The 14,185-nt window shown below is 40.3% G+C and overlaps 1 protein-coding gene across 1 annotated transcript in view; it reads left to right on the top strand.

Annotated features, from left to right (window-relative positions):
• The window catches only part of hivep3a (HIVEP zinc finger 3a), a 64,625-nt gene that overhangs the window by 26,870 nt on the left and 23,570 nt on the right, over positions 1 to 14,185 (top strand). Inside the window, exons 3-4 of the mRNA XM_084422706.1 lie at positions 565 to 4,704; positions 5,215 to 5,354. Of these exons, the coding sequence (XP_084278832.1) occupies positions 937 to 4,704; positions 5,215 to 5,354 (3,908 nt within the window). The 5' untranslated portion in view covers positions 565 to 936. The remainder of the gene's footprint in view (positions 1 to 564; positions 4,705 to 5,214; positions 5,355 to 14,185) is intronic.

Below are 14,185 nucleotides of genomic sequence, written 5' to 3'. Positions count from 1 at the left end.
AGAGTCAGTGAGTGCTGTCCGAAATTGTGCTTTTGTTAAGAATACCAAAGAACCTGTAGTATTCACTCTTTGTTACTACATACATTACTCTTTTTTATATGCACATACATGTACACAGACACTTTAGTGTTACTTTAAGTCCAGGTAGACAGCTTTTATTTGACCAATTTACTTGTAACAGTCAATGTGAACAACTGTATGTTAATAGCTGGAAAAAGGTTAGTTACGATCCCATTAGATGTAGTTCATTAAGTGATTTAGTAATTTCAGAAGTTTTGGTACTTTGGTACAACTAAATTAAAAAAGAAAAAGTAACATGCCAGTCTTTCTGCAGTATTGGAAATAGCAAGTACAAACTCAGAACGATAACTTCGATCTGTCTGACTGTCAGGCTACTGCTTTCAAATGCTCACATATTTATTTTGTGTGCATGCTCTGTGTGATCTGGAGGCTTTGAGCATTGCTACACACATGAATATAGGGTGTATTGTGTGATATTATATCAGCAATTATAATGTAGAATTGACAGTCTGACTAATTCTGTTGCCTTCTGGTATTTCCCAGAATTTGTATCTTTGAAGTGGATCATCATCTGAACCAGGCAGAACATAAAACATCAGCAGAACACAGGGACTTGAAAACCAGACAGGGCACTCATGGAAAAACAAAGTTGCCATGGATTTCCAAGGACAAGAAGGGACAAGAAACAGAAGAGGCAGAATTATCTGTAACTGAAAAAGTTATAGTGGTATTCCACAAAATTAATTTGAAGAAGCTATTCTCACATCAAGCAATGATGTATACAGAATGCTACAGTTGTGACGATCCATGCATATGTTGAATGAAACAATGTATTAAGCGATGCTCTGAATCAATTAAATTATTTGGTCATTCGCAGTCTGGAATAAACAGTACTTCAGGCTTTCATCAAATTTTATGGAGGCCTTGCATAGCCAGTTGACCACAGGGGAGCAATCTGGAGGTTTAGAAAAGCAGAATGAGACTCCAGTGGACAACCCCCAGCCACATTCAGTCCCACAGTATCATGAACAGAACAAGGTTGGCACCCAGCAGCATCATGGACAAAAGCAAAAACGTATTAATCCTGAGAGAAAGCGTCTCAGATTACAGAAGAAAACTGCTCAGGAGACAGATAATGTTGAAGAGGTAAAGCCACCAAGGCTATCTGGTAGTTCTGAATATCCTGATGATAACATGAAGCAGCCTAGTGAAATGCCATCTGGATCTTCATCCTCAGCAGTATCAGCTATACCATCCTGTTCCATGGATGAGGCCCTGGAAAGTACACCTCGACAAAAACGTGAGCGTAAACCTCAAAAGCCCGGAAAGTATGTGTGCTCATATTGTGGTCGTGCTTGTGCCAAGCCCAGTGTGCTTCAAAAACACATTCGTTCCCACACTGGAGAGAGACCTTACCCATGTGCACCATGCGGGTTCTCCTTCAAGACTAAAAGTAACCTGTACAAGCACAGAAAATCACATACTCATAGGGTGAAAGCTGGTCTGACTGCAGATAGGGAAGGACCAAGTATAAGTTGTTCGGAGGAGCCACTTACAGAATCAGAAGATGAAAGCCAACCATCCTCCTTTTTAGAAAAACAAAGGATGTCCATTCAAAAGCAAAATACCACAGAAAAGTGCTCTGATAAACAGTTACAAGGTACAGAAGATTCTCATGCAGTTAAAAAGAGACTTGCAATGAGACTTAGCAGAGGAAGACGTACACCTATAGGATCATCTGATGAAACATCCTCATCATTTGGTCTAAGTAGCAAAGGTAGCACAGAGTCAGGCTATTTCTCTCGATCTGAGAGCACAGAAGTCTCTCAAGATAGTCCACCAAACACAAGTGCCAAAAGCTATGCAGAGGTCATCCTGGGAAAGTTTGGTCGTCTTGGTCAGTTACAGAGGACTGCTCATCAGCAACATGCCCATCCTGCTGGGCAAGAAAGTAAAAGAATTCCATTCTCTGTGCCAAAAAAGCAAGTTATTGACCACATAACAAAACTCATCACCATCAATGAGGCTGTGGTAGACACCAGTAAGATTGACAGTGTCAAACCAAGAAGGTTCTCACTCTCTAGGAGAAGCAGCACAGAACTGAAGCCAGCCTCTTCTAAAGAGCCTTTCCTTCACAGTCCAAAAGAAATAGATGTGAGTACAAAGAGCAGTGGTTCAATTACTCTTGGTGTACCTTGTGAGAAATTTCAGCACCATTCTCTCAGTATGGAACAAACTGACGCAACATCAACTGCTCCTCTTCTGAGAAGTCACTCCATGCCCTCAGATGCAAGCGTTAGTGATGTGTCTGAAACTTCTCTTAGTCTTCGCCTTAGCCAATCCTTTGATGACCAGCAACCAGTTCATAATCGGCGTCATGGTATGCTAAGACGACAGCCTGCCATTGAATTGCCCATCGGTGCTGAAATTACCATAGACGGACATCCCTATTCCAGCTCATCATTTCATCCCTCAGTTCCTGCAGTGCCTGATCCCAGCCAGAAACAAGAGCCACTTGAGTGTGATGCATGTGGTATAGTTTTTAATGACTGGGAGAGATATCAAACACACTGCATGGTTCATATTTCTCAACAAACTGAAATTCCAGTCTATCAAGTGGAAGAACACAAAAGAACATTCACAACTCGTCCTGGTGCTTTTGCATTTAGAAAAAGAAGAAAAGAAGAGAGTATAGAACTTGACGATCCTTCTTTACCCTCAGTTTCTTATATATCACTCAAAGGATATATGCCATCTTGTGAACAGCCTATTAAAGGGACCATTGAATTAGGTCAAGAACATGGCACAGAATGTGCTTTGAAAGGAATATCTGTCATACAACATACTAGTTCATTTGAGAAACATGATAGTACTTTAAAAAACCCTGGACCAGATGAGGTCTCTCATCCTCATGATGTCTCCCATTGTTCTCCTTGCTCACAATCACAGTCAACTAAACCATACTTCCGTAAACTTGTACGGCAACACAATGTCCAAGTGCCAGAGATTCTGGTCACTGAAGATTCAAACACCAACACATTGACAGTATCACCCCCTCCAACTGTACCTAAAATCAAGGACGCTGAAAAGGTCAGTGAGTTCCAATGGCCCCAAAGAAGTCCAACTTTAGCCCAACTTCCAATTGAGAAGTTACCGCCTAAAAAGAAACGTCTCCGTCTTGCAGAAGCTGCCCAGTCATCAGGGGACTCAAGCTTTGAATCAATGTCCCTGCCTCACAGTCCAAGTCAAGACAGTTGTGTATCTCACACCTCCAGTCGATCAACTTCATTTGAAGAGGCTTGCAAAGCTGATGCAGATATGACACCAACTAGGAGATCAAGAGCCACTCATACTTTGACAATTCCCACAAATTCTCACAGAGAAATGAGGCGCTCTGCATCTGAGCAGGCACCCCATGTTCCTCAACATGTTAACCTTATTAAGGAAGCTCGCAGTAAGTCTTTTGACTACAGCAGTTTGTCTCCAGATCGGACCCCTGCAGGATGGAGAGAGAGGCGGAAATGCCTTCTAATGAGGCATAGTGCAGTGAGGGAACCTGAGGAGGAGGATCAATCTTCTAAAATCTTCAACACCAGTTCTCCAACTCAAAGGATTAGCACATCACCTAGCCATAGCCCAGCAATCTCTTACAGTCCAACCACCACCCATCTTCTGTCTTTAAGCAATACTGTACACACATTTAGTGAGAAGCAGATAATGCAATCACAGGATGTTTTATCAGAGAATACCCAGCAGAATGCATTGCAGTTGACACCATTGATTCATACTGACCAGCCCACAACAATGGGAAGTCTGCTTTGTCCATCAGGTGCTGCCAGAGCTCATTATTCTTCAATGTCAACAGGACTCAAGCTTGAAATTCCAATGGAGAATGAATTGGTGAATTCTGATACAAGGGTCAACCAACCATACCTCACTCATTATCGCCACCATCAGAATCTTGGTTTTGATGTTACTTCAAACACAGAACTACTGAGACCTTTACCAGCTCAGAGAATTCCAGTCCGTCTTAATTCACACCTTCCACACCATACAGGCTCTATTTATACTACAGCTTCACAAACATTTGCCTCAAGGCCTCAGGAACCTTGCTGCTCTGGAGTCAGTTCAGTTCAAGTGGTCTCAAAGTTTGAAATCATGGACCAACAACCAATATCTGATGGATCCAAATCAGTAAGTGCTGGAGCAACCAAACGTGTGCTATCCCCGACAAGCAGTGAGGAGCTCAGCCCAGAAAGTGAGCAACAGCAGAAACGTGTGAAAGAGGAGGAGAAAAAACAGGAAAATGGAAGGGGAAATGATGAAGTTTTGATTGAATGCAAGAAGGATGAAAGACTGGGTGAGCAAAGTGTCATCTTACCAACAGAACACAAAGAACCACCATTTCTGACTCTTAACACTAACCTTACTTTTACCTGGTGCTATCTAAACTACATAAAGCCCAATCCATCTATACAGAGTGAACAACAAAACTCAGTCTATTCTTCATGGTGTACAAGTACCCGCAATCCAAACCCTCCTGGCCTGACAAGCAAGGAAATGCTAGCCCTGTTGCACTGCAGGCAGAGACCAGAACCTCTCATCTACACCATGGCAGCCATGTCACCCCCTCTAGACAGGAAACAAGAGACACCTGAGTCCCAAAAGCCTAACGTGACTGAGGTAAATGTAACAACTCTTGCATTCATCACGTCAATTATTTCTGCCCTGCTTGGAAAATCAGCTTTAGCTTGTAGCTGTGTTTTATAACATGGTAGCTGGTTTCTAGCTGCTCCAAGCTGGTTATTAGTTGGTTAACCAGCTACCATGTTCCCAAAACAGCTTGTCCACTTTAAACTTAATTTTTCAGTTGGGAGAATAACTGTTATGCTAGCTGACATTGATATTATTAAATGGAGGGATTATGTGTTTTTTTTAGCTCAGTATTTTAAAAGGCATATGAGGGTTTAAGTAATACAAAGGTAAGTGACTTACAGTCCCCACTCCACAGTTTTAAAATGTGATTAAACTTAACTTTCACAAGACAACATTAATGTAAACTTGTAAATTTTACTTATAAAAAGTATACAAAGTCAACTTAAAATGTTGAATGAGACTCCCCCCCCCCATCTCTGTCTCCCTGGGCTCCCGGAATAGGGTTGGTGAACTTGCCCGTGTCTCTCTCGAGTGTAGGTACATGCCACTCAGCCCACAGAACCGAAAGAAGCCCAGCAAGCTGAGTTGACAGAGGTAGAAAAGAAAACCGCAGTGGAGAAGGAGGACCGACTATCTACCTCCAAGTACAGCTCACGGGTACAGATTTGTGAGGGAGGGTAAGTCATAATAATACATAACACTTGTATAAATGCAACGAAAATAAAGTGTAAAAGCATAATGAATGCTTTACACAATTTGCAGTAAATCATTCTTACTGTGTTTGCAAGGCAGCATTGTATAGAAATATATATTTGTTTATTTTCCTCACACTTTTCTGCAAGAAATTCAGCCTAAACCTCCATAGATACCTTTTTAGATTTACCTTTAAGTTTTATTCTTCAGTGTAGTCTAAGTGCTGTCTAGTTTTGCTTTTGTAAACATTATACTTGTGAAATGTAAAATTAAAGGGGTGGTATAATGCCCTTTTCACAAGATGTAAAATAAGTCTTTGATGTCCCCAGAGTGTGTATGTGAAGTTTTAGCTCAAAATACCTCACGGATATTTTTATATAGCATGTTAAAATTGTCATTTTTAAGGCGAGACACTACAGGTGAATAGGGTAAAATTTTTAACTAGCAGATATCACCATGAAACTTTCCCAGTTGATTACCTACATTAAGATGAGAAAAAAATGTATTACAAGTTTTCTGTAATTGCACAATTTTTTCATTGTGTTCACATATTAGATGGGAAAAAAATTACAGAGGGATTTATGGATATCTACTTTTGTTATCCTGTAAATCAGAATATACTGTCAATAGCCTTAAAAAAAATATTTTCGCCATGTTTTTTGGAATAAAATGTTATATAAATCAGGCTAGGAATAATATATTTACAAATCCCTCTGTAAATGTCTTTATAATATAACTAGGTACAAGACTGGCAAGTTTGGTGTATATAGGTGCTACTGAAGTGGAGATTTCGGACTTGGAGTATGAGAGAAAAGTCATTTTGAGAAAACGGGCTTTAAAGGAGACATATCATGCTTTTAAATTGTTCCTTTTTACATATAAATCATACATTTGTAGTCTATATAAAGCGGAACTGCAATGCTTGGGTCTGAATTCTTCATTATTATAGCTCCACAGGCCCCTTTTCTACCCCTTTTCTGATGTGCGTCTGAGAGCAAATCGTTTTGGTGCGGTCTCTTTAAATACTATTGAGACACTTCATACCCCGCCCCCTCTCCAGGTTGCAGAAGTTCAACTCCACCCCGTTCGGCCATTTTTATAGTTTGATAGCAGAGATACGATTATCTAGCGGCACAGAAACTTTTTATTCACAAGTTATTAACAAAATGTCAACAACGGAAGACTTGTCCAGCCAGCCTTACATGTTCGAGCCAGAGCGAGATGAAAATGAAGACGACGAACCTGTAGAACAACGTATTCATATGGATGTATCGCACTGGTGTGTACTGTATTTACACATGAAACTTTGGTCTTCCGACCTTTTACCACCGTGTCGATTTATTTCGATTAATATGTGCGAGGGAGAGAGAGCAAGACAGCGTCTAGTTTGGAGACGGTGATGTCTTGTTTACACTTTCGCCTGGCTCTGAAGAGAGAGAGAGAGCGCGCGCGCGCGACCGGGTCTCTCTCTCTGCTCGTTCTTTCAGTTAAACATGCGCCCTTGTCACAAGCGCGGCAGTTTATCTACATTAGACGGTGTAATGAAGTGTGTGGGTTACTACATCCAACAACCGAACATTTTAACTTACCCTCTCGTAACTTCTGCATCCTTTAGCTTGGACTACAAAATTGCAGCGAGAAATAAAAATGGCGGATTGCTCGAAGTGTTGGGCCGGAAGTCAATGTCCTTATTTGGCAGTTCCGCTGCAAATACTGTGACGTAATAGTTCAAAAAACGTCATAGATATCAGAAAAATCGGAACAGGTTGAAAAATATGACCAAAACAGAATATAAAGATATCAACGAAGCACCTGAAGAGAATAATTTCATATTTTCTGTACTTCTAAACACTCCAAATATACAACAAAATGCATTTAGGGGCTAAAAAAGTGCATTTGGCATGATATGTCCCCTTTAAAGATTTATCATCAGCCAATGAGATTGCGCATTCAGCCCTTTTACTTTCACGATTGGTTGCTGATAAAAAGGAAATGACCATATTTGGATCCGACAGCATTGTACAGGAGAGAGAGAGCTTTCCAGCGGTGCATGTGATGACAGGGTGCAGACAGCGATCGCGGGGCAGCATGTTGATTAAGAATGCCAACTTTTGTTGAATTTATGAGAAATCTACAGACGCAAACAGACAAAGTGTAGTAAAATAAAGACCTAAATGTGTATTTCGGACTTTTTTTCACCACAAGTCTGAAAGAAGACATGTTATTGAAGACAAATATCCAAAAATCTCAAAATTGACCAGTAAAAAAAAAACTATGTTTTTGCCTACCGTGTCTCGCCTTAAGGGTGAGCAAAAATGCACCGTTTTGTGTCTGTTCCTTTAAATGCAAATGACCTGCTGCTCGTGGCACAGAGGGTGGAGCTTCAACAGCTTGTACTCACACAGACATTCACTGAAAATCTCTAAAACTTTTAGACTTTTATGTTCAAACTGGATTCAGACAATGATGGAGAGACTCAAGAAGAAGTGACAACATGTAGAAGCAACAGGACATTTCTGAATGGTTAGTTGATGAATTTATGTAGCTTATGTGTAGTTATCTTCTAGTCATTGATTAGCATATTCTGTCTTGAGCTATAAATAGTTTTTCGGGGGTGGGGTTTATGTACATTTTAGGGTTAATGATGTCACTAACCCGGGAGGAAGCTTGTGTAGTCCCAACCAGCCGTTTGTTGCCGTCCTTAAAAAGCGATTTCTTTAAAAGCAAATATCTCCCTTTGCTTTGAACTTTGAGCGTTGTAACTTTAGAGGTGTTGTTTATGCTCAAACAGCAACATTACACACTAACTAAAGTTAAAAAAGTGAAATCATAATCAACCACCCCTTTAAAGTTAATCAGTGTTGACTTACATCATTAGCATTTGGCCATTCAAAATGAAACATAGAGTGATAATGTCATTGTACAATTTGCATATTTGTGATTCATGTTCTAATTTGCATTTATTTGCATACTGATTTGTGGTCTTCTTTCTTTTCTCTCATGCATTTATTTAAACATTTATATCTGTATTTACACCTCAAATATGATGTCATGTTAGCTGTTGATTCTTGTACACAGATGTAAGAAAACCAGATGTGTGTGAGCATCACAATAAGCAAGATATACTCTGATATACTATTTCATATGAAAACCAGAAACGAACCTATCATTTTTTTTTTTTTGCTGCCTTGCAAGCACTGTTTTTTTAAGCAAATTTTAGCCGTTTTTAATACTGTCATAGATACAGCAGCTATGAATGTCCTCTTCTCCACACCCATATGAAAGCTAGAATCTTTGTAGTTCCTGCACTGTGCATCCTGCTCATACTGTATGTGTGGTGGCTTTCTGTCACTAGTTTGTCAGTATTTTGAGCAGTGTTGTTCTTGCCCCGCTGCAGGAGATCAGTTGGCTGTCAGAGCCAACACGGACCGTCTGTTACACAGGCCGAGCCAGGAAACTACCTAGCCTGGCGGTCACTTCCTGTGGAACCCCACAGAGTCCCATTTACACCATACTGCATCAATGATTTTGGTCATTGAGCTGAAGGCATATGGAGATGGCCAAGAGGCAGTAGAGTCACATTTTGAGGTGTTTTCAGATGAATGAAAATAAACATCTAAGAGATTTAAGTGGTTTTTAGCTGGATTTGCTTTAATACCCAAATTATCCAAATTATAAGTGGCAACCAAACACAGTTCCAAAATTGATTGTTATACAAAAGTAAATTATATATTTATTGAAAACTGCATAGGCCCAAGAAAAGCCACAATTATTTACATGAACAGCTGAATTGGAAATGTAGGTCACAAATTTTGGTCACGTCATATGCATTTGCAGGTCAGATATGGAAGTAAAATAATGCCAAATGTTTTTGAAACAAAAAGCCTGTTGAATTGCACTACTTGGAAAAAAAATAGGCATTGCATTAACCATGCTTGCATTTTAATGCATTGTATTTTTAGGGCTTGCATTTTTATGGGCTGAAATTCAACATGGTTGAATATTTAAGATGTGAATATTTCAATTAAAAACATTTCAAACACATTTTCATTATAAAAAATTAAATAATCCATATTCACCCTTCATATTTCACTTCCAAAATATTCAATCTGTTTAAAAATACAACCTATAATATTCAACAGGCATTTTTCAGTCCATTTTATTTCGCTTTGCAAATTCGCTTCCACAAATTCAGTGGTTCAAATTCGACAGTAAATTCAACATTGACATTCAGGAGCTGCAGGAAAAGCAGTAGATTGCCGAGCATGCTCTCCATCTGCTGATAGTCATCCTCACCAGCAGGAGGTGCAAAAGCGCGTGTTGTTGACGAAGACCAGCAACAGTTAGAACAAGCCATTCATTCATAAAACTCATTTACAGCAATGTAAGTGTATTTGTGATTATTATGACGGCGGTTTTAAGTTAAATTCAGTGTCGGTTCTGATTAATTCGGTTCGGGAGTATAGATAAAAGCCCACCCGCACTTACAATTGATTGGTTGGGTCCTTACATGCGCTTCGTGAGGCACACTAGCACACACACGCAAGGTCTCTCGCTCCCTCTCTCTTCACGTTCTTCTCCCGGTAGACGTAGAATCCACAGCTAGATCAATGAGTATAGAAGCTCTATGATTACGACCATCATTTGAAGTGTCACACAGTTCTGAAATTATCGTACATTATAGGATTTTTTGTCATTATTGATCGTACATCTTACAGAGGTCAAAATTATCGTACAAATACGATAATTATCGTACGTCTGGCAACACTGACGAGATTCCGCTGTGGGGCGTATATTTCACAACACTGTCGTAAAAAACTCACTTGCGGCGGCCTCCTCCCCCTCTCTACCGCTGCTCATGTGCGTTTGTTATGATCGGAGCAAGCCAACTGTATCGTGTGGAGCTATGTCTACCAAGGTGGGTAATACATCATACATGCGTGTGTGTTTATGTCGAATTGCCGTAAAGCAATTCGTGTTTCGCGCTCGTTCTCGTTCTCGCTTTTCACGAGACTTCCAATTTCTATCTTGCCGGGACGGTAGTCCCCAAGTTGCAAGGTTGGTTTTCCGCCTGGGAACAGCCAATATCACCAGAACAGGTTGTTTAACCATCCAAATGATTTCTAGACAGTTTTATTAAGTTAAAAAAGTTACCAAGTTCTGCTTTAACTTTATATTGTGGCGATGTTGTGCATGCAGGCTATAGGGTTTCCCTCAATACTTCAGGATTCCCCTGCTGGACATATAAAATGCTTAACGTTGCTTAATGGACTAATTACAGTGATATAAAAGACCAAACTCGCAGGCAAGCAGATGGACTCAGAATATGAACTTAACGCGCAAAGCTTAATGCTGAGCGTTTCCCAGTGATAGACTGGCATAAAGTTGGCTTGACGTTGGACTTTTGCACATTTAGGGGCCGTCTCTAAAGTGTATACGACATTGGTATACACGTTTCTAACTTCAATAGCATTTGAATAGAACGACTTACAGTCATAAAACCAACTGCAAAGTGTACGTGTAGTGTCAGGCATACTGCGCACCCTTTGGATTTTTTATATTTATTCAAATAAATTAAAGTTTGCTATTGAAGTTAGAAACGTGTATGCCAATGTTGTATGCAACTTTGGAGACGGTCCCTAAATGTGCGAATGTCCAATGTCAAGCCAGTTTTACACTTATTAGGCTACATTTAGTCATTTAGCAGACGCTTTTATCCAAAGCGATTTACAGTTAAACTAACAATAGGAGGACAACAATATGCAAGTGCTATGACTCTTCCCAGTTTAAACTAATGCAATACACGTAGGCATAGCCATATACATATATATATAATATATATATATAAAGAAAGAGAGAGAGAGAGAGAGAGAGAGAGAGAATAGAATAGAAGAGAAAAGAAAGTGTTAGTATTAATTGATCAAGTGTTGATTTTGTGCCAGTATATCACGAAATGCTCAGCATGAAACTTGCGCGTTAAGTTCATATTCTGAGTCCATCTGCTTGCCTGTAGCCTATATAGTAGCCTACAGCCTACATTCCCAATAAGGTGCGAGTTTGGTCTTTTATATCACTGTATTAGTCCATTAAGCTACGTTAAGCGTTTTGTCCCAACAGAAGGGGAATCCTTGAGTATGATGAGGTATTGAGGGAAACCGATTATAATCCCGTTCATGGTAGAGAAAGCTGATAACATGTTGAATGAAACATAAACACAGCTTTTGTGTCTTTATCATCTTTTCCGCATATAGACTGACACAGATAATCATTTTCATTTTATGAATGAATGGCTTGTTCTAACTGTTGCTGGTCTTCGTCAACAACATGCGCTTTGCACCTCCTGCTGGTGAGGTTGACTAACAGCAGATGGAGAGTATGCTCAGCAATCTACTGCTTTTCCTGCAGTTCCTGGATGTCAATGTTGAATTTACTGTCGAATTTGAACCACTGAATTTGTGGAAGCGAATTTGCAAAGCGAAATAAAATGGACTGAAAAATGCCTGTTGAATATTATAGGTTGTATTTTTAAACAGTTTGAATATTTTGGAAGTGAAATATGAAAGGTGAATATGGATTATTGAATTTTTAATAATGAAAATGTGTTTTTAATTGAAATATTCACAGCTTAAATATTCAACCATGTTGAATTTCAGCCCCTAAAAATGCAAGCCCTGAAAATACAATGCATTAAAATGCAAGCATGGTAATGCAATGCCTATTTTTTTCAAGTAGTGCAATTCAACAGGCTTTTTTATTTCAAAAACATCTGGCATTATTTTGCTTCCATAGTCAGAGTTCACCAAAACTTCTTTGCATTAGTTTGCGTATCCGGTCTCCCATGCACATGTATAAATGCATAAGAATGAAAGACGATGGAAGGTAAAGCCTAGTGTGGCCATTTTAACTGCTTATTTTAACCCTTGTTGCAATTGAACCCATATTTAATGTAGAATTTGGGCGTAGTTTGATTGGATGCATGGACTTGAACATGAGCAACAAAAGATATGTACAGTATAATGTTTTTTCCAACCAGTTAATAAACCTATTTATTTTGCTCTTTTACTTTGCACAATTAGTAGCTACTTTAAAAAAAAAAAAAAAAAAATTGCATTTAGCATTTCTCTATCCTGTCAAAACAGACCTGTGACCTAATTTGGGTCTCGACCAACCAGTTGAAAACCACGAGTGTAATTCCCAAAGTATACTTCCGTTTTAATTTAAGAGCTTAATGTATGCACACAGCCGAACGCATAAATCCTAAAAAGTTTTGTTCACGAACACAATGCATATGCGTACAAATGTATATATAGCCTTTCAATGTCTATTTAATTTAATGTCTGTGCTACTTCTTTCCAAAAGTTAAGAGGGATAAGATGTCTTTGTACTCGTTTAAACTTGTTTAAACGTTTAAAAGTTGTGGGTATCTCTTGACCCCCTCATGCAAGCAGTCATCGAATTTGCCTCTCGAATTTGCCAGTCATCGAATCTGCCTCCGACTTTGCCGTCTATTGTTGTTGCCATCATTAGTAGTTTGTTGTTGTTCCATCTCATCCATTTCTTTTACGAATGTAAAAATTACAATTACAGAGTTCGAAAAATTGGGCTGTCTTGATGACAAAATTTGAGCACTTTGAGTACATAAAGCACATAAAAACCAAATACTTTGATCTAAAGCCCAAATTAGTATACTAGCGACACATACGCACTCTAAATTTTTATGTTTGTCAAGTGTCCAGTTGTGACCATTAAACAAGTCATGATTTTTTCTTGACAACATTTGGGAGGAACCCATTCATATTGCCTATCCAATCAGTACAAGAGGAGGCCTATATATATATATATATAGCCGACTCATCTATGTTCCTCGACAGTTTTCTGCATTTGGACCCGCCCAATTGCAGCTGTGTCAGAGATTGAGCTGTTCCCATCTGATGACGCATTCCTCTTCTCCCGAAATCTTTTGCCGCACTCCACCGAACTAAGCAGCACCCACTCTCCGCCGGGTGCTGCCACGGTGCTGCCACAGAGCTTCTGGCTCCATTGCGTGGTTGCCAGCCCATCCGTTCTGTTCTCCACACCCCAAGATGCAGAGCCCTGCTCCTACAGGTAAGGCAACCACCATCCTCCTTGCCATCTTAGTACACCCTTGCCCATCCAACTATATCTGCAATCGAGAAATGGACACTGTAGGGATTAAGACATGAATAAAGCATAGTAATATCAATTGTACATCAACCTGCAGACAGTTTGCTCCTTTTTACCCTCTAAGGCTGCCAGTAGAGTGAACAAAGACTGTAGGTGCCCAAAGCCACATCCCTTTCAAACACAGTCTTCCTCCCATGCATCGGGCCGCGGCAGCAGGCCTTCAGCGAGCCTGGGCTGCGCCCCAGATTCCGCCGCTGCCAGGCCCTACTCTCGTCCTCCCTCTGCTCAGCCACACACCGCGGCTTTCCCCAGCGCTGCACCCAGTACAACAATGCCTGCTCCTCTCAACAAATGCCTTCCCCCTAGTGTGAGCAAGCTCAGCCATCTCAGCCATTTCATCCTGCCGTCTCTAACCCTCCTCATTGTCCTTTGCCTGCAGCTCCTAACGCGAGGCTGCCTCCGCTAGTGACACACGGCCAGATAACATTTCCCTCTCCTCCCTCTGCCTCTAACCTTTTCCCCTATCAGTGGCCTACAGCTTCTCCCGCAGACCCTAGTGTGAGGATGACTCCGCTAGCGGCGCAGGCCCAGTCATCAGTCTCAAATTCTCTTTTTTGTTCTTTGCCTACAGCTCCAACCACTGGCCCTAGCGTGAGGCTGCCTCTGCTAG

Source organism: Rutilus rutilus (genome assembly GCF_951802725.1).
Source record: "Rutilus rutilus genome assembly, chromosome: 11".
In the NCBI taxonomy this organism is placed as follows: Eukaryota; Metazoa; Chordata; class Actinopteri; order Cypriniformes; family Leuciscidae; genus Rutilus; species Rutilus rutilus.
This window is presented reverse-complemented; position numbering and strand designations above follow the sequence as displayed.